Genomic DNA, 20,993 nt, shown 5'->3' with positions numbered 1-20,993 from the left:
GAGCAAGGCAGGGAACAAATAAAGGATAAATTAAGAACTACTGTAGCTGCTGTATAATATACACTCACTGTCCACTTGCTAGAAGGTGGTTGGACCCCATTTTGCCTTCACCAGCATTAATCCTTTGTGGCATAGATTGAAAAAGCTTCTGGAAACATTACTGAGAGATTTTGGTCCATATTGATATGATAGCATCACACAGTTGCTGCAAATATCGAATGTGACTCTCCCAAACCATGACATCCCAAAGATGCTTTACTGGATTGAGAGCTGTTTGAGTACACTGAACTCACTATCATGCTGAAGAACTGAGATGATTTGAGTTTTGTGACATGGCTTGTTATCCTGCTGGAAGCAGCCATCCGACAATGGGCACACTGATCAGCAACAATACTCAGGTAGGCTGTGGCGTTTAAACGATACTCAGTAAGTACCAGGAACCATCTGTGTGTGCCAAATATCTAAATATCTGCAACACTATTACACCACCACCAGGAGTCTGAACAGTTGATCCAAGGCAGGATGGATCCGTGCTTTCATTCTGTTTACCCTTCCATCCGAATGTGTCAGCAGTAAAGGCTCATCAGACCTGGCAATCTGTTTTTCCCTGTACAATCTTGGTGAGCCCATGTGAACTGTGGCCTCAGTTTCCTGTTCTTAGCTGACAGATGAGGTATCTGGTGAAGCCCACCTGCCTTAAGGCTTCAAAGTACTATGTCTTAAAAATGCTCTTCTGCATACCTCGCTGATAAAAATAAATAAATAAATTATTGGCTTCACTGTTACTGTTTCCTCCCTGTCAGCTCAAATCAGTGTGGTCATTCTCCTCTCACACCAACCAGGTAATTTCACCCAGAGCACTGCTGCTCACTTCCTTTTGGACCATTCTCTGTAAACCCCAGAGATGGTTGTGTGGGGGAAAATAAATGACAGCATGTCTGCCACCAACAACCATGCAATCTCCTTTCTACTTCACTCTGATAATTGGTTTGAACTTCCCTAAGCTGACTATGGTACGTGCCTAAACACATAATGCTGCTGCCATGTGACCTGCAGTCCCACAGAGACTGTTTCACACTGTGGAAGCAGCCATGAAGAAGCTGGGCCAGTATCTTTGTTTAAAATAATTTGGCTGAAAAACAACGCTTTTTTAAAAGAAAAAAAAAAGAACAGTACTGAATTATGAATCAATAAATAAAAGAATTAATAATTAAAAAAAAGAGTTACAGAAAATGCTTAATATTTGTTATGTGACTTGATTTTTTCTGTTTCTTCCTTCCTTCCTTTCTTTTTTTTAAACCTGGAGGCTCTGATGTGAAAGGTACCCCGTGACGTCAGTGTCCCGTTGAATGAACCAAAACATGGCGGCTGCCATGGAGCTGAGATGCTGGGGAGGAGACTGGGGTTTGCCTTCTGTTCACACCGAGTCCCTCATAGTTCTGGTAAGCTCACAGCCTGTTTACAAACACAACACGTTCAGTGCACCTGGAGCCGCTTTTAAAACGGCACGTCACGTCTCCGGTTTGCTTTTCGTCTCCTCTCTCGTCCTTTGTGGTTAGCCTCCGTGCTAACTTACCTGCTGCAGCTTGCCTGGTAAGTTAGCCGCATCGATGTGCAGGATAGAAAATAACAGCGTGTCCAGCTGGACTTCATGTCCCAAGCACAGAGTCACGGCTGTGCTGGCTGCAGGGTTTGTCCTTCATGTGTAGCTGGCTGTCATAAGTCACTCCCATTGTTTGAAAAGCTGTAAACTCTCAAGGTCAGCTGGTTGAGCCTCGGATTTAAAAAAATATTTATATTTTCAGGTGTATTTGAAGGATTTTCGCTAAAAAGCTGTAGATGATAGCTAACCTGATAACACCGTCCGAAAATTAACAGTTTTTTGCTGCTAACATGTTATCTGTCATTGGGTGCTCTTGCCACAAGGTGACACTTTTTCTTAGTTTAAATGTCAGATTTTAATGGAATAATTTTGTTTCTTGACTCTGATGGCTTCAACAGCCTTACAATTTAATCGTACGAAGGAGCAGGACAGAGTGTGCCCTCTTCATTTCTTCTTGAACCTTTTACTCAATTTAAAAACAGAAGTTTTAATGTAGTTTAATGTTTTTGGAAGCAAATGTGGAATTTTTTTGTTTTGAATGCATCATTTTGTTTTGGCAAACCTTTCTTGATTTAGAAAATAATTATGTATTGATTTAGTTATGGTTTAGTTATAGTATGTTGTGATTTGCTGTTTTGTGTTTGGTGTGTTGTAGATCATTGTAAACACTGAAAGTGACTTTCTTTTACTAAAGGGTTTTTGCAGCTGGGTCTCTTCGATTCAAATCATCAAATTTGCCTAAACATTTTATGGTTCAAAGTTTGAACATGTATAATGATCAGTTTGAAACTTGTGCTTTGTGTTTCAAGATATATTTTTGTGAAAACTGGTGCGTCAACCCATTAAAAAAAAATCCGAACCAGTGTTTGAACATGAATATCTCTGTGTGAATACTGATTAGCTAAAATCTGAAAAAACTAAGCTAAAGCTGTCCTGTACACTCTCATATTTGAGAACACACTAAAAAAAACTTCACATTGCAAAAGACAACTAGTGAAAATTTCTGAATGCAATGAAGTTACATACTGCTAAATAAAACATGTATAGTATTTTTTATTAACACTAAACTTTTAGTCACAAAATGTTATTTTGATTCCACTTTCATGATGGATTGAACAAATATGCCAAGTTGTACCGAAAAAACACCAAAAAAATCAATTGATAGTTTAATCTGAATAGAACAAAAATAGATATCTGTATCTGCCCAAGTTTTTTTTTAAAACATGGTGGAATGACACACCTTTACAATAGTCCCCTGTAGCCCTAACCTTTGCACCTGCTGGTCTTTATTTTGATGCCTTTTTAATTTTTCTTCTAATTTTTGTTATTTTATTTACGTTTTCTCTCTTTCCCTGGAGCTGTTGAAGGTGAGCGCTGTAATCATAGTGTCCCTGTGCCAAATTAGAATTTGCAGTCGATGCCAAAGTCCTGCTTGATTGCGGCGAGCTTTCATCTGTACTACAAGACTGAGATTGTGTAAAACTTTGATTAAAGTGTCACAGTCCTGCACTGTGGCTCTAAAAAGTCTAGTACTCATCTCCCTGAAAGTAGTTGTATCCTGTAGTACTTTTGCTCTTAGATCATTTGTTCCAACATAACATTACATTTGAACTATAAGTGATATATTTTTTAAAAACCTTCCCTAACCTGTGTTTTCTTTTAGGCATACACCAAGTTTTCTGGGGCAAAAGTCGCAGTTTCTCCAATAGACTGGACATGGAAAACAATTACAGGTGGGCTGCACCCTCCCATAAACACAGTCTTACAGTTTTAGGCTCTGCATGCCTTAAACAGAGAATCAGTGAACCCATAAAAGAATATATAACTGTACATATAGTTATAAAGAATGCATAATTCATGCATTCTTTTAAAATATTTGTATCTGTTCATGCATCTGTTCATGCAGCACACTTGCAAAGGTTTTGCGACTGCGTCTTGCACGGTTGTGGCACAGACTTAACAAACTCTTCCGTGTAAACGCCTGCCAGAGTACTCAGAGCCATCTCTGAGGCAGTTCTTCCCACAGTTTATTTCTCAAGAGACCGCATTTTTCCTTGATAGCACGCACACACATGATTAAAGCATTACCAGCCTCCCTGTTGTGGCTGGTAAATGTAAATTACATTGAGCATGATGAACTTGATTGTCTTTAATAAGACATTAGTCAGTTGTAATACCCAACTTTAATGTGTGTTTTCTATTAATCACAGTGACTGTCCCAGAATTGGTTTGTGGCGACACTGCAGTTCAAGAACCAACACAAATTCTTAACTTTCTGAGGAAACAAGTGAGTGTGCCTGCTTCTTCGGCATGTGTCCTAAACTGTTTAGCCAAATCTATAAATCTCTACATCTATTTTTTTTTTAAACAGAGGTTTAATGCAGACTATGAGCTGACAGCCAGACAAGGAGCAGACACGATGGCCTACATCGCTCTGCTGGAGGAGAAGCTGCAACCAGCTCTGGTAAGTCTTTCCTTTTGCCGTTTCCCTGACAACATGTGGTCGTAAGCTAACAGGGTGATGTCTGCGTCCCACAGCTGCACACGTTCTGGGTCGATGCAGAAAACTACTCCAATCTAACACGGCCCTGGTTCGCCTCACGCTCGCCGTTCCCGCTGAATTTTTTCGTACCAGGACGTCTCGCCAGCGGCGCCCTCTCCCGCATCCTTCTAACCACAGGAGAGGCACCGCTGCACAGAATCTCTGAGGTGGAGGGAAAGGTAAATGCCGCTCTGTACCGATGCATCGCTTAGACACAGTTTAAACTTCGCCTGGAGTGAGATTCTGTTTTTTCAGAAATGTAAATGTGTCTCTCTCTCTGTGTCCTGTAGATCTACAGTGATGCTAAAGAGTGCCTGAACTTGCTCTCCTACAGACTGGGAACAGCTAACTTCTTCTTTGGCAACTCGTGAGTTCTCCAGTGTTTGCATACTTTTTGTGTTTAGTTAGAGAAGCTTTCATACACTCCACAGTTAGACTGCTATGGGGAAGCAGAATAGACTAAAAAAACCTGAAAAACTCGCATAATTCTGATTTATTTGAGAACTTTTTTATCTTTGCTTTTCCTTGGATTTCAATTCAGCTGAAAACATATTAAAAATGAATACATGGAATAAACAAAGTTCTTTATTCTTTAGTCCTTCACCTATGTAGGTTTTCTGGGTGTTTAGCTGGAATACTCTTCACCAAGTGTTTATTGGCTGTCCTCTCTTTCTCCTCCCTTTGGGGGCTCCATGTGAGGGCTTGACTGGTGATGATCGACACTGGTTCTTGTAGCGTGCTCGATTCCTGCCCTCTCATTACTCTCTGGTAGCACGTGTCAGCATTTTAGCCCAGAATGGAGTGACCACCGGCCTGAGCTTCCACCACATGAGCCTGCAAGTGCTGATGAGGACAGATCCCATGTTAGCTCATATATAGAAGTCTGGTTACAACTTTTACTCCTTTGTGATCGCTCTTTTTAATAAAATACTTTTTTCCCATCATCCTGGCTCAAGCTGAATTAAACACTGTGTGAGTTTAAGTTTTTAGGAAGGAGAAAAACAACATCAGGAATATTTTATCACAACAAAATATTTTATTTTAAGCATCATTTTTGTTTTCCATAATTTGTCATGAAGGCGAAATTTTAAATGAAAAGTTGATTAATCTCGCAGCTCTATTTTGTGCAGGGAAAAAGTGCTTCACAGATTTTCTGATTGAGGGTTTATGAAGACCTTCTATAAGTCAAGTCCTGACATGTCTGAGTGTATGTTTCTGTACATGCGTGTGTTTGTGCTCTTAGGCCGACCAGTCTGGATGCCTTTGCGTTTGGTTTCCTGGCTCCCCTTCATAAAGCCAGTCTTCCCAGCAGCCCTCTGCAGAGCCATCTCAGACAGCTGGATAACCTTACAGGCTTCTGTGACAACATCCTCGCAGTCTACTTCAGCTCGGACCACTTTTGTAAGATTGCTGCACAAGCTGGTAATACTCTATAGTGGTTATAGCTTTTACTTTTTAAGCGCTTGAAACAACTAACATCTTTACACAGAACATCATCAGCACTTTAATTCTTCGCACATATTTCTTTCTTCTCTTTCTTCTGTTGGTTTTACTTCTGGGTGTTAAATGGTCTAACACGGCTCCTGTTCCACTCACTGTCTGCTTTCTACTTTTTCCTCTTCTTCTTCTTCTGTCTGTGCTCCCTCGCCTGATCTCTCTCCAGGTCCTCTCCCACCTGTTCAGGAAACAATGGATGCCAACCTCCAGAAACTAACTCAGCTTGTAAACAAAGAGTCCAATCTGATAGAAAAGGTGCTTCTGCTTTCCTTTTTCTCTTCTTTTGCATGGGTTCATAGTTGCTTTCTGCAGGTACCATCTCAGTCGTGTTTCTGGTGTGTTTTCATTTCTCGCTTGTGCTTGTGGGCACTAACTAAACTGTACATCCTTTTGCTGTAGATGGATGACAACCTGCGCAGCAGCCCACAGCACAAACCCCACAGACCAGAGCCCAAACCCAGTCTGTCCAGTGAAAAAAGCTCTACTCCTGCCTAACACCTGACCTTTAAATCCTGCTCCATCTCTATGAATCGCAGAGCAGCACCCTGCACACATAAGATGCTGTTCAGAACATGACTCTAAAAAACAAACAAACAAAAAATGAATGGAAGCATAACTATATAAATACAAGAGGCTATTTTAAAATAACGATGAGAGATTTTGTTTGGAAGAGAAGTGACAGTGCATGTGAGGCTTTAAAAAAGAAAAAAAGAAGCGTGCATGTATGTGGTCAGCGATGGATTGCTGTGAAGTGGTGCTTGATGAGAAAGACACAGAAAGTTCAAAGAAAAAGTTCAGCAGGGAAAATCAGCAGCACAGTTTAACCTCTGAATGTGGACCACTCGGCAGATTTTCTTTGAACCTTTTCACTCTTTTTTTTCTTTCGTTTAAAGGACACCTTCGAGACCTTGGTCACTACAGTAGAGCACTTTTAAGCTAGAGCACTTAACATGTTTTACCACCAAGGATCTATTTTAAGTACCTTCCTCGTGTCCACTTTAAAATGTTCCATAAATTCTGTTCACATTTGAATGGGTGTAATGTACAGTATGTGCGCGGACATGACTATAAGAGTAACTAATTTAACTTATTTAACTTTGTTTCAGCTCCTCTGCTGTGTACAGAGTGTACAGTTGTAAATATTGTTATGAGGATAATCAATGAAATTGACTTCCTGTTTCCTCTAAAAAGGAGCAGCTTGTTCAAAATGTTGTTGCTAGACACACGAAGGTGAGAGAAGGGCCATCCATGCATTATATTTGTGTGTGACCCGAGGATCATGTTTTTTTTTTTGTTCACGATGTCATGTGGCTGTAAGAAAATACTCACTTCTGCTGTTGCTTTCGTTTTCTTTTTTCCCCGCTACCATTTTCACTCAGTTTTGTTTCAATTTTGTGCTGCTATAATTTCCTGTGCCACAGACTGAAAGGGTTGGAAATGTCTCATTAGTTATCTTGGTTTGTTTGTTTTTTTTAAACACTATAATTTGGACCACAAAGTTAGAAATTCCCTCGATGAAGTGTTTGTACTCCGTGTGATTCCTTTATATGATTTCTCTTCACTTCAGACCTTCAAAAACTCACTTCATGGCCGCATGCCCTTGAAAGCACCGTGCTCTGAAACAGATGTGCTGGGGGGAAGGGGGGGGGATGCTGGTCAGCCGTCTTGTAAGGACCATAAGGGAAAAGTGTGCCTTCATGACTTCTCGTGTCTTGTACAAGTGTCAACATGCTAACTGTGTCCTTCATCATTTTGATACATATATCCAAAATTATATTTGTAATGTCTGTTGCTCACAATCTGTAAGTGTCTATTAAATTACATATATGATAAAAACGGTTTCTGGCTTTTCCCCCCAGTATTGTTGAATATTGTGGCGTGATTGAATAATAGTCAAAATGTCCTCTAACACCAGACAAGAACTTTCTCACAGACTCTCGCCATCCTGTTTAATTTCTGAATGCTGATCTTTCCTCCATCCTCAAACCAAGCCAACGCATCAAGGCATGCTTTTGGGTTTTTCCAGTAACAATTACAGAAGATTTCTCTGTTGCCTGCGGTACCTCTCTGACTGACTGTGATCATTTGTTTAGATGTTGGGAGGATAGAGGGCTCTTTGTCTGGTTTTGGCCTTCAGCCTGGAAAAAATTAATCGCAGAGAAAGCTGAGAAGAAACGACGCATACTTGACTCCAGGTATTGTCCAAGTCGGTCACATGAAGGCGAGTATCCTGCTCAGATTTCTCCTGGATGGTTTGGGAAGCGGGTGCAGTAGCTGGAAATAAATACCACATTTTGGATCTGTTAGAAATTTCAGTCATCTTCTGCCTTTCTGTGCTGGAACAATATGTTTGTCAAGTAATATTAAATAGCATCAAGAAAAATCTGGTGGCTCCAGCAGAGTGTTGTCCACCACAGGAAGGCTGTCCCTCTTCAGAGGGCTTTTCTCCAGGTTCCAGCCGAAAAATCCAGTACATCACATGGAGCATCTGGTCACTGATGTGTTGCATGTGTGTACCCTCCACATTTCTGCTCCCTCCCTCTTTCCATTTTCCCAGAAATGATAAAAGGTGTCAGGGGTGAGTGAGAAGGGGGAAAGGGTGTGATTGCCTGGAAAATAATGATGCAATAACTGCGAATGTCCTCTCCAAAAGCATGTAACTGTGATGACCACTTGTGGCTCACAAACCTTATAAAAGGGGATTTGAAAGTCTAAATATGGGTGGAAATGCGATCTTTAGGACAAAGACCAAAAAAGAAAAAAAGCTTGTCTGGAAAATAATTAGATTTAAGTTTCTTTCTGTGGTCATTTGGTTCAGATCAGGTTTACAGTTCTCTCCTAACTTCCAGAAAGATTATTTTTAAAAAGACAGTAATACAGTTAACGGAGCACCAAGGCCCCCTAGTGGTGACATATTATTAGGAAAATGAGTCAAAACACATCTGCAGCACAGAGGTGTTTGGTTCAAATGAAGGGTCCTTTCTATGTGGAGCTTCCTCCGACAGTCCCTGCAACACACTGGTGTCCGGTCCAGGGTGTACTCTGCCTCTCTGTGACAGCTGAGACAGGCTTCATCAAACCCTGAACCTGATAAGGGGAGGATGGCTGGATGGTAAATGAGTCTAACCAATTAGTTCAGTTGAGCAGATAGAAAAATAATCATGTTCTTTCAGACCAGAAAAATCCGTTTTTACAAGACAGAAGAAGAAAAACAGCTGATCTGCATTTGTTGACAGTCACACATAAGAAACAAAGAACTGATATTACATCTCTTTAAAAAGGTTATTTACACAAAACAAACATATTCACATTATGAAACAGTTTAAAAAGTGCCACAGTGTATGTTTGGAGACACAAACTCAGTCCAAAACTTTGTGGTGACAAAAAAAACCCCAAAAAACCTTGAGTAATAATTTGTTGAAGGACTAATTATGCAGAGGTTGTGTTCAGATGTCTATATGTTATTAGAGCATTTACTAACAGCATCTGTGGTGAAGGGATTGAATGAACTGGGTGAAATTAGAAAAACGTTTACAAAAACAGTAAAAGATTGTCACATGTTTGGTTCAGAATTATAACATTTTTCACATTTCATTTTTCATTCTCGCTCATCAATGGGGGAAATAAATCAAAGCACTTAATTTGAATCCATTTATATGAAATAGAAGCTCTATTTTCTAAATTGAAAGTGTCCTTTTTAGGTTTTTTTTTTAACCTAGATACATATATAATTTGAATTCAATTGCAGAAAACTAGCTTTTAAAGCTTTATGTGGTTGAAGTACTGATAATAATAACTTAGATTTGTATTCCACCTTTCAAGAAACCCAAGGATGCTTGAAGTGATCGTTCTTCTGTCAGCTAACAACACACAAACCCATATATTAGCTTTAGAGGAATCATCTCTTCTACATTATTCTTCAACATTTTAAGAGTCCATCGTGACCTGTAAACTCTCCACTGTGTTAGGCTACTAGCAGAGCTAGCTGTCCTTGGTAAACTCCGGCACCACCGGCACCATGCTGAGCTCCAGGCTGCCAGGCAACTCCAAAGCCAGAGCGGGCTGGCATGGCTGAGTGAAGTTCTGTCTGAAGGTGCCTAATAACTGACCGCTTTGGGCATTGTAGAAAGACAGACGACCGAGCTGGTAGTCCAGGAGAGTGCCCACTCTGTCAGGCGTCTCAGTTACAAACACGCTGGACTGAATATCATTATGGAGTAACTGATACCTGAAACTATAGGGGCAGAAAGACAGAGAAAAGTGGAAGTTAAAGACCAAAACTATCAGAAACATCACAGCAATGGGTGAAAATTCCTTATGTTTACCCTGATGGTGAGGGAGTACACTGCAAACACCAGGACAGGCTGTTTTCCCCCAGTGAGCTGTTTCTGTTGGCTGTGCTGTATGCCACTCCGAGCCTGTAGGCCGTACTTTGTGACACGCTGGTTTCCCAGTAATAGATCCCTCGTGCTGGCAGCAGCTCACCAAGGATGGATGGACACCTTTAGGACACGATGATTTTAAAAAGAGTATTCCTAATAAGGTCTACTGGATGTGTTCTTGGGTTACACTTACTGTGTGTCTGTGAGCGAGGTGGTTTTGTGTGCATCCTGGGAATAGTGCAGAGTGGTCTGGTTCTCTGAGAGCTGGAGAGCAGGATGAGCTGATGCCTTCAGCAGGTGGAACCTCGTGCCTCAAGACAAAAGTAACAGACAGTATAAAAACATAAGCAGGGGAGCAGAGATTCTGTAGGGTGGTTGCACACCTGTGAACATAAAATCATCATAATCAAGATTTCCGTGGACTGTTCTTTTTACCAATTTAAATGAACTCTACCGATTCTGCCAAGTAGAGTAGTATTCAGTCAGAATTATACCAGAAGCTTATTGATGGCTACCAAAAAACATCTCTTGGGTGCAACTTGCTAAGCCTGCATGCATACTTTTGACCCTGTGTGGATTAGAGAAAAAAACAAAACAATTCTTGTTCTCTTGTAAGGCATTAAAGATGTATGCTGCACATCAACAGCATCATTACAGCCTGGAAAAAGAACAATACAAAGAAATCTAAAGCACCACATTACTGTACCATTCATGCCCATGATGTCATGTACATCCTTTAAATTTCTAAACATGATTTGTGAAGTGTGTGTTCTTGATACCTTTTGTGGAAATGAGTGCAGCCTCGCTCTGTTCACTGGCTCCAGCCTCGTTCACAGCTTTGATGTAAAACAGGTAATTCTCACTGGGCTGCAGGAGAATCTTTTGCTCACAGGTTTTGATACCTGAGATGGATCTGGGAGTCACATCAGCAAAAATATATGCACAAACAAACATTTTACATAAACATCTAGTATAGTAACATGTGTCAGTGTGCTTACCGGTCTGGTTAACACCCACCTGAGCCCTTCTCCTTCCAGTTCATACTGTCGGCAGTACTCCAAAGTGTAACTCTGTCCAGGAGCCCGTTCTGCTGAGCTCCACCTCAGAGTAGCTGAATCCCACAGGATGCTGCAGCGCTCTGTGTCGATCACTGGCACTGAAGGAGCTGCCAGAGAGAGACAACTAATGAAAAGTACACCTTTATGGTTTTGCAGGACTTTTCTTGCTTCGTCTGTAAACTACAAACAGCCAGATTGCTTCCAAGCACATTGTCTTAATATAGCAGAGGAGAAATCTGAATTCTGTCAAGCATGTCAGGAAAAAATGAAAGCAGTTCTTCAACTTTTTTATCAGACAACAGATGTGTTGCTATAAGTCCAGCGTGCAGACTGACCAGTTCTGAAGGTGAGTCTCTCGCTGGGCAGAGAACAGCCTGTATAGTTGACAGCCATCACCCAAACCTTGTACATCTTGTCAGATTCTAGGTCCTCCAGGACACAGTAACTCTCCTTTACTGTCACACGGTACTCCTCTGACACAGCTGTGGACCACAGATATAAAACACCTCAAATGTAACCCTGAAGACAAACACCTCCTTACATTTATATACTCAGAAACCTTTTAATTTGTTCACTGTTCAACATCATTATTAGTCTTCCACAATTTTCCAGTTTAAGAAACATCCTGTAAGTATTTACCGCCCTGTGGATCCTCCATGCAGTAGACCTGGAAGCAGTCTATGATATCTCCAGGGTTGACTTTCCAGTAAACTGTGACGCTGGTGCTGGTGGCTGAGCCCGGCTCCTGCGGCAGCAGTGTCGGCCTCTGGGGAACTGAGACACACAGCAGGAAGCTTTATGCCACATATACGTACGTGTGATAGCATGAGATCTGCAAACACAGGGTAAGCTCACAGCAGACCCACCTGGGATTCCTTTTCGCTGTGCGAGGTTGGAGCTTGAAGTGTTGGCCTTGGCATAGTCCTCAAAGACCAGCAGTCCCTTGGGACCCAGCTCCATTGTCGAGGCTGAGTCCAGAGCTGCTGTAAGCCTGACCATAAACCACAACGTGAATCAGCATTAAAGTGTGAGCGATCTGCTCACTTGTCCAACTTTATCATCCAGTTTCCCAGACATAGATTAAGCCTGAACCTAACCTTAAAGAAAAATTCAGTGACGATCTCCATTATAAAGACTGCATTTAATTCATGCCTGGGAAACGCAGCCTATATGTTATATATTTCTATGCTATGGTAGATCAGTTAGAAACCCTCACCCATGCACACACCACATGGATCTTTATTTTGTGGCAATCAGTATAATTATAAAATCTGTCTTCTGATGATACTGACCTTCACACCTCTTGGCAAAACTTGTTGGTGTTAAATTCATGTTTTTGGTTAAATAAATTAGCGCTTTTTGACTTTTTGTCACGGCTTCTTAGATATGTAATAATAAAACAAAAATTCACTCATGCATTTTAATATCCAGCATACCGGCATGCTCCACAGGTTGAGGTTCTGGAGGTCAAGCAGCATGCCAAACTGGTTGCCACTAAAGTCCTGGGAAACCACACTCATTCCCAAATCTTTAATTGAAAGCAAATTACCTTGCATGAATGTCTTCAGGCGACTAGTGGGGGAGTAGATTGAAGAAGATTTTATTAGAAATTTGACACAAACCCTCATGAGCAATAAACCCGAGGAGCTTCAGGACTCACGCTGGCCTCAGTCTCAGCCTCTCTGCTTGCGGTCTCCAGAATGGCCTTGGCCGAGTCAATGCTCTCCTGGAAGGAGACAATCTGATCATAGAGCTGCTCCAGCTTGGTCTTCTTTTCCTCCTCCATGCTGACAGACATGTTATTGTACTGCTCCATCACCACATCCATCATCTCCTTGTTCTGAGCCTTCATGGCCGCCTCGCTCTCTATGAACTGATCCTGAGCCAGACGAACAGCAAAGAGAGGCTTTTGATTAAACTCTACCATGAGCTAACAGTGCTGCTTAGAGCAACTAAAGCATGCTTTACCTCCACAGAGTTGTAGGCAAGCTCCAGCTCTGACACCAAGTCCTCGATGTTCTCCGATCTCTCCTGAAGCTCTGAGATCCAACCACTCAGCGACTCCTGTTTTACAAACACTTACAGGTTAAATGAAGCTTGTGCGTAAGTTCAGTAACGAAGATCTGCAATCACTCATCTCCCTGCTTTCCTGGGTGCTCAGCTGCTTTTCTGGTCTTTACATCACTACTGCTTCCCCATCCTGTCAGTCTCAATACTGACATCATTACTCTAGTCCAGTCATCTTCTTGCCCACCTTCTTTGAGCCAATCAGCATCCACTTTGTGTGGTTTAAATCTGTGTTCTCGTCATTCTCCCTTTCAGACTCTCCTCCCCATCTCCACCTCACAGACACCTCAGTTAAAGCTCCATCCAAGAAGGCTTGGATGTAGTCATCATCTTCAGCACCACCAGCATCTAGACTTCGGGGGGCTCCTGTCCTAAATCCTGTCAGTGCTGGGATTTTGTACCACCATCGTCAAAGTCTAATTGCTAAAAAGTTTTTCTGTCTCAATAAATGATGTTCAGTTCTTCCAAGTGATCTCTTCTTATTGAAATATCAGTTGTAAGCACTCTGACAATAATGCAAAGGTGCGAAGTGAAATATTTTGCATATGATGCCAAAGCTGAGCCAAAGCTCTCTCAGAGTTTGTAACCTCAAAAGATTATAAAGTTTTAAAGAAAATCTAGCAGATAAACAAGAATACAGATCTCTTTGTGGGCTGGTATCTCTGCCAGGGTTTCACAGAAGGTGTTTCATCTTTCACAACATTATTAACCAACTGAAAACAACATGCTTTCTTTTTTACTCATGATAACAACTTCTCAATTGCTCTGTCGAGTTCTTTATCTTGTTTAAAGATTAAACAAATCCCTCCCGCAAGTTGTTACTATTCAGAGAGATAAAACGGGTTCATCCTGAAGTTAAAATACGAGTCTGCTGCAGCTTTAAGGAGAGCCATCAGAGACGTTATTCCAGGAAGAAGAGCAGCGGCGATCCCCTGTCACCGCTTCAGCACAAGCAGCTCACATTTAACTGGGTCAAGATGTGGTCACTGACCGCTCTCTGCTCTCTGCTAAGAGTCTTAACAGGTGTTTGAAGGAGAACGTGTGAACATACCTGCATACACAACCCTGGGCCAGTCACACAGAGATAGCCTTTAGCTTTACCAACAGCCAGACTTTAGTCATATGTCTGAATGTATTCAAATAAGATTTTTTTCCAAACAACAGCCACTTCTTTGAGTTATTAACAATCATGACCACAGTAAATTTTCAAAGCAGTAACTGTGGTCTTGAAAAGGTATTTCCCTTCACACTGCCGGCTCCATAATATTCAACCACAAATTATGGGCCCTGACATCTTAGTTCTAAATTAGTCTGAGGGTCAGCTGGCTAATGTTTGATGCTTAAAATAAGCCAGTCTTTATTTTTCTGAATGCCATGAATTTCTCATCTAAGAGCAGATTTATAACATTACAGAGCACTTTAACGCGTGTTTGACAAACAGCCCCCTGTGCATGTAGAAGTGAAGCAGTGCAATGCAATTTCTAGCTTGGAGAACTGGACCGGACACAGGTTTGCTAAGTTTCCTTGGTGAGCATGCCAGGATCAATTTTCCTCCTCTGTGGAGTACTTGAATATACTGCACTTCTTGGTGCTGAAGTCAGACTTAGATTAGAGCTTTGCTCTTTTGATCTTTATGTTGTTTACTCTCTAGAGCTGTCAATACTTCACATAAATATGGTGGATCGCACATCATCAAGACCTGGTTCAAATATCAGCTGGAAATGACATTCAATCTTTCTTAAAATTGTTCCAACTTTCTCTTCATTTAAGTGCCAGAAGTCTGACATACCCCTCTCCTGTTGTCAGGTGTTTCCTGACAGACCACATGGAAAAGCCAAAATAACTTATCCCTTAGTGAGGCGTGTGTGTTTAGGCGTTTTCTCTGATTGTTGCAATAAAATGTGTCTTGAACCTTCAGCCTAAAAATGCAGATCTGTGTTTGTTTGCATTTTAATTTGAGGAAAAAGACTAAAATAGCTGATTGTTAGAAGGTTTCATCTCCACACGTGATGGCTGACCCTAAGCTCACCCAGAGGTACAGCGAGAGAGGAAAGCGCGCCTGTGTGTGTGTGTGTGTGTGTGTGTGTGTGTGTGTGTGTGTGTGTGTGTGTGTGTGTGTGTGTGTGTGTGTACGGATTGCATATCATTTTCTACGTGATGATGTCACACTGGACCTTTGCACCGATCAAAGCAGAGCATTGCATCACTACAATTCAATGTGCTTGGCTGCAGCCTGAGAAGTGGCGGCCTGTTGGCATTGAATGGAAATGTTGACTAATCTAAGACCAGTTTATTATAAACGAATGCCCGTAAAATGTGTGATGTTCATAACAAGAGTTCATAACACTGGTGAGATGTAGGATAATGAGCTGCTATTTGATCGCAGTACTCGTCAGTCATGAGTGTGGTTTTTGTGCTGTGTCAGCAGCTACATGTTTGAATGATGAAACAGTCGGGAGCCACTTTGACCTTCTGGAACCAGAGAAAATAAAAAATGTTGATTTGATTTTACGGTATAAAAACTGGTGTTCTGCTTTGTTCAGTTCATGATGCTGTGCTACTTTTTGTATTGCACTCTATATCATAGTTCAGAAAGGAAACTATATCCTGACTACTGCTCTTGGCTTTGTTTTTAGGCTTTAGGAAATAACCACTGTAGGCTAGGTAACCCCTTACAGGCTGTTTTAGACAAAATCAGGTGAGGTACCATAGAGAGCAATTACTTCAGCATTAGTTGTAGGATGTAGGTCCTTTCCCAGCTGCCATAGGGCGAAAGGCAGAGCACAATCTGGACAGATGGCCGTTCAAATTCACACCAAGAGGTAAATTAGAAACATCAATAAACCTAACCCCGAGAACTGCATGAACCAGAGAGAACCAGACATGGGGGAACATGCAAACTCCACACAGATAGTGCTAACCGCTGCTCCACTGTGCTGCCCTGCGTGTGTAGCTGTGCTTCAATATTAGATTACCTTTATTTCTTCGTAAGCCGTATCCACGGCAGTCACATCGTGGCTGTGATGCTCTCCAGACATGCAGTCTTTCTCTGACATCAGAAATCCACAGGTGAGACAGAACCAGTCCATCCCCTGTAACTCAGCAGCTAACTGGGCCTGCATTTCCTCCTCTGCGTCGATTATTTCATAGTCAGCCTCAATCATTTCTTCTTCTTCTTCTGGGAAATAATCTACCTTCTCTACCACCATCTCTTCATCCTCTTCTTTCTTCAGAGTAGGCTGTGGTAATAGCCCAGCCACATCTCTCTGTGTTTCAGGTTCTGGCATCTCCTTTGCATCCTGTTTAGAAATCACTTCATATTCCATCTCAACATCAGGCACATCTGGGCACTCTGCTAATCCCCAATCTTGCTCCATTTGTTGCTCAACATCCTCTTTGTGCAGATCAACATGTGGAACTAGATCTGCTTTAATAACGCTCGTTTCTTCCATCTCGTGAATCTCTGCCATCTGTTCTACGACTGTTTGTTCAGGATGTATTTCCTCTCTGTGCACTTCATATGAATCCTGTTGGGGAGTAAAGATGATTTTGTCTTCTTCTATGGGTCTCTGAATCTTCGCCTCCTTGGAGTCAGCTTCCTCTACAGGTGCCGGTGGCGAATAGTCCATATCGAAATCATTCCTGGTTTGTTCTTTTTCTTCTGCAGAGGTTTCTGGTTCTACTTTGACTTCAGGCTCCATCATTGTTTCTTCTACTAGTGCCTGAAGTTCAGCTGTGCTGTTAGACTCAGGGAGAGGAACCGTATCTTTCTCTGACCACTGGCTGATCTCTACATCCATCTCTACAGCTTCTCCTTTGGGGACGAGGAGGATTAGCTCATCACCTACGGTCACTATGTCTTGAACCAAAGTCCTACTGGTCTCTGCGGGTACTTTAGAGTTTGTTTTGTCTGATCCACCATCAGCCATGTCTTGTTGTGTCTGCTGAGTTTTAAGGGTTGCATGAAGTTTCTCATCTGCATCTGTCATGACTGGTTCTGAAACAGGCTTGGTTACTTCAATGGACGTGGCTGTGACCTCTAACCCTTCTTTATCCAACTTGTCCTCAGCAGTAGTTTCCCCTGTCAGAGGTTCGTGTCCTTCAGGAATACTTCTCACTTCCTGAAGATCGACACAAACTTGGGTTTGAATCTCTTTTTCATTCACTGCTTTTTCCGTTACCTCCACAACAGTGTGCACTGCAGCATCACAGTCTGTGATAACCTCAACAGGTCCAACGTCTTCGGCTTCTCTGTGCTGTGACGCTGGTGTTTGAGCCGAGGGTTCAGTCAGAGTGAACGTTTCCTGTGTTACAGTCTCAGGTTCCTTCACTTCAGCTAAGTCCTCTGCTTTGGTTACTAGTTCTTCATCAGCAGACTCTATTTTGGTGTCAGAAACAACCTCCTCAGGCAAACTCGTCTTCCAGGCTTCTGCTTGTACTTCAGATATATTGACTGCAGGAGGCACCTCACTGCTTACAGGTTCTTCTATATCTGCACGCACTACAGGTGTCTTCTCATCAGTCTTTTCTAACACCTCCTCACAGGCATGCTCAGGTTCAGTGCAGCTTTGCTCACACTTTTTTTCTTCTTCTCTCTGATGACCCTCACTCTGTTGTGTATGGTCTACTTTACAGTCCGCCTGGTGAGTTTCAGGAAGTGGCTTTTCTGAGCTGCACTCAGAAGACTCGGTCTTGTCTGTCTTATCTTCAAGCTTCATTTGTTGATCTTCCATTTTTTTCTCTGGTGGTTTAGACTCTTGACCTGAATCTTCCGAGGTCACTCCTATAGTCTCCTCCTGAGTAGCCTCAGAGAGTTGCACTTCCTGCACCTCTGGTTCCTCCTTCTTTACCTCTTCTTTCTTTTCTTCTTCTGGCACTCGTATTAAACATCCCGTCGTTTCAAACTTACTCTGCGGCCACATCATCCTTCCTTCGCTCTCACTGGCCACCGGCTCCGGTTGAACATCCAGCGTAGGAGATTCGTCTTTTAAAATGAACTTCTCCAGGTACCCATGTGCCTCCTCTGAATCTGACAAACGTCTCCTGTAAGACTTCTCAGATGCCACGCTCTCTGCCTCAGAGTATTCCTCATCACTCTTCCTCCTCTCACCCACAGCATCCTCGTAAAGGTCAGAGTACATGAAGGACATGGCAGTGGGCTCCTCCAGCAGGATCGGGTCAATGATCTTAGGAGGTCCAGGAGAGATAAAGATGGGCGTGAGAGTGGTCTCTTCACTCTCAAACAACACTGATCCGCTCCCTTTCGTTGACCTCTGGCTTTCTCGTCTGCTTCTCATCCCTCCTTGGCTTTCAGTCTTGTCTTCTTCTCTCTGATGTAGTGCATCAGCAGGAAGTCCTTCTCCATAGAAGACCTCATCAAGGTGTTCCCCAACTATATCTACGTCCGAAACAAATACGAAAGAGTCCTCAGATGCAGAGGGGGCGCCTGTGGCTGTTTCTCCAGCAGGCTTTTGTTCCTCAGCTTGGAGTTTTGCTGCAGGCTGTTTAAACTCCTCCTGCAGCTCTGCTTGTTCTCCAGAAGCCACCACATCCAAAAGGGTAAACTTCTCGAAATAGTCAATGTCACCGGTGCTTTCTCTCTGAGTGGGTGTGTGTCCACGCTCTGTGTCTGCTGATGGCTGAGAAGAATCTTGCTGTGGAGAAATTAAAATCAGCATCTCAATCCAAAAAGTGCACTGTAACACTTAAACTGACAAATGAAGCATAATAAAGATCACAAAGTTCATTATAACAATCTTTCAAATGAAACAGAAAAGTACCTCCTGGTGTTCCAGTATTTCCTCCCCCTCTGGCAGGACTTGATTATGTTGCAACGTCCACTCAATGTGATTATGAGACTTGATCTTTGGAGTCTGATCCAGATAAGACAAATTGTCCTGCAGCTCTGTACTCTCCTCCTCGTCCACAGTGGGTAGTTTAGAGGGGACTCTAATGTTAAGAATCTCATAGCCCTCTGAAATCAAACTAAAAAGCTGCTGATCTTTGCTTTTGATTTCCTCCAAGTCCGTCTCTGTTTTGCTGTTTTCCTGCTTGACATTGGGAAGTGAAACCTCTGCCATCTCCGGTCTCTCCACGCCTAGAGCTGAAGCCGATCTTGAGCTACCAGGTCGGCTCAGCCTGTCCCCGAGCCTACTGCTTCTTCCTCCAGACCTCGTCCTCCTGCGGACTACTTTCTCCTCATCAAAGACGATGGTGATCTTTCCTGCAGCTCCAGAGCCCTCCATACTGTAAGCTTCAGAGGTGGAGCTCGTCTCAGAAGCCCACGGAGTAGAGCAGCGGCTAGAGGCCGTCTCCCAAACAATACCACTGTCCTCGCTCTGAACTGTTACCATCGAGAACGACGGATCCACCATTAGGCATTGGAGCTTGGGCTTCACCGATGGGTCCTGGACAACTTCTCGGAGACTGAAGGAGAGAGGAATTGACAGAGTGAGAGGAATGAGGAGGGAGGAAGGAAAGGCATGACTGCAAGAGGAGATCTTTTTTGGCACAGCTCATGGAAATATAACCTGAGGACAAAGCAATTAATCAAATCAAAACATATTCGAGCAACATTTTGGACTACCGAGGCAGCTGAGTTAATCTAAGATGAAAGCACAGTAACACCAGTTAATCTTTTCTCAAGATGATCACTTGAGATTTGCAGATCTCCAGCATTAGACCAGGTGTTTGGTGCGGAGCTGCCAGTGAGAGTGATGATCTGAAAAAATAATGATCTGATGCGCTCTGAGCCATCCCTCCGGCTATGAATACACCAGAGCCCCCTGAAAGGTGACGTCCCAAGGCGTCATTCATGTAATATTAGAAAAGCGAAGCCTGGCCTTCTGGGATGCATCCAACATATCAGTTTCTTCTACTATTTATGAAATGGGAAGAATAAGTAGAGGAAACTAGTATAAAAATGAGATGTAAAACATGTTGTGGTGAACAACATCGAACATTGATATAGCTGCCACACCGACACTTCTTTACGTGATTATTTAAGGCATTAAGTTAGATTAATGGAGATTAATGGAAACTAAATTGAGTTTATGTTTTCCAGATGGAGATGAGCTACATCTTCTCCTTTCCTTGTTTATAACAAATTATTTGATGCTAAGAAGCTCAGAGACAAAGAGCTAACATTTTAAAAAAAATCACTCTAAAACAGAGATAATATGAATAAAAATGAGGTTATTCAGATTCTTTTTTTCTTTTTCTTTTTTTGTAAATCACCTGTTTTGTAGCTCTTCCAATTCATCTTCATCATCCTGGCTCATGACATCTGAAGCTTCACACTGAAACTCCTGCAGCTCCGTCATCTCCGAATACAGACTCTCACATTCGTCCATCTTGGTAATTTCCCCCAAATCTTCTCTTTTCAACTCCAAGTATTGTTTTTTAGAGTCCTCCTGATGTTTTGAGTCACTCTGAATTGGTAGTCGGTCCGCCTGTTTGTGTCATTCTAAGTTGGGAGATGTCCATCTGACTCAGCGAAGGACAGAAATAGACAGAGCCGGGAATGAAAAGTGGGGAGTCAAGTAAGACAAGGGCAAAGCAATTGGTGGGGGTGCATATCAGTAGAGACTGAGTCAAACACACAAACAGCGAACATTAAGAATTTAGAGTTTCAAAATTTTTTAAAAAGCAGTGTTTCATTGCACCTTTGTGTGTGCCAGTGGCAGCTGATATGACGATATGACTTTAAGTTCAAAATCCCCTTCCCCCAGTTAAATATAGGCCATGTGCTGAAACACTACGCCTGCCACCCCGCTGCTGGTGGCAACACACACCCACATATCTTGTAAGCTATCTAACCGCTGACCAGAACTATACAGGAGTCA

At 42.4% G+C, this 20,993-nt stretch overlaps 2 protein-coding genes across 4 annotated transcripts; one reads left to right on the top strand and one right to left on the bottom strand.

The window, feature by feature from the left end:
* The first annotated feature begins 1,308 nt into the window (after positions 1–1,308).
* Positions 1,309–7,478, top strand: mtx3 (metaxin 3). Of its 3 annotated transcripts, none has more exons than XM_085294212.1 (9): positions 1,309–1,442; positions 3,267–3,336; positions 3,814–3,890; positions 3,975–4,067; positions 4,142–4,324; positions 4,436–4,512; positions 5,389–5,546; positions 5,809–5,897; positions 6,042–7,478. In XM_085294212.1, the coding sequence occupies exons 1-9, from the start codon at positions 1,350–1,352 to the stop codon at positions 6,135–6,137; spliced, it is 936 nt and encodes a 311-aa protein (XP_085150338.1). In that variant the 5' UTR covers positions 1,309–1,349; the 3' UTR covers positions 6,138–7,478. The 3 variants fall into 3 exon arrangements, with proteins under 3 accessions (XP_085150338.1, XP_085150337.1, XP_085150339.1); XM_085294211.1 differs by having other exon boundaries at positions 5,389–5,567; XM_085294213.1 differs by lacking the exon at positions 5,809–5,897 and having other exon boundaries at positions 5,389–5,567.
* A 1,303-nt stretch (positions 7,479–8,781) lies between these two features.
* cmya5 (cardiomyopathy associated 5) lies at positions 8,782–20,827 on the bottom strand. The gene is made up of 14 exons (XM_085294207.1): positions 20,386–20,827; positions 18,930–19,575; positions 16,125–18,803; positions 13,051–13,146; positions 12,743–12,961; positions 12,632–12,654; positions 11,949–12,073; positions 11,722–11,856; positions 11,418–11,564; positions 11,042–11,189; positions 10,804–10,937; positions 10,218–10,335; positions 9,968–10,144; positions 8,782–9,876 (listed from the first exon to the last, which is right to left on the bottom strand). Exons 1-14 carry the CDS (start codon positions 20,499–20,501, stop codon positions 9,624–9,626), a joined length of 5,016 nt encoding a protein of 1,671 aa, XP_085150333.1. The 5' UTR covers positions 20,502–20,827; the 3' UTR covers positions 8,782–9,623.
* Between the last annotated feature and the right edge of the window lie 166 nt (positions 20,828–20,993).

The sequence above is a fragment of the Mchenga conophoros genome, linkage group LG12 (assembly GCF_057382185.1).
Source record: "Mchenga conophoros isolate Kocher_MC1m ecotype Shallow Benthic linkage group LG12, M_conophoros_male_GT1.1, whole genome shotgun sequence".
NCBI classification, from domain to species: domain Eukaryota; kingdom Metazoa; phylum Chordata; class Actinopteri; order Cichliformes; family Cichlidae; genus Mchenga; species Mchenga conophoros.
Note: the sequence above shows the minus strand (reverse complement) of the source record. Positions and strands in the feature narration are given on the sequence as shown.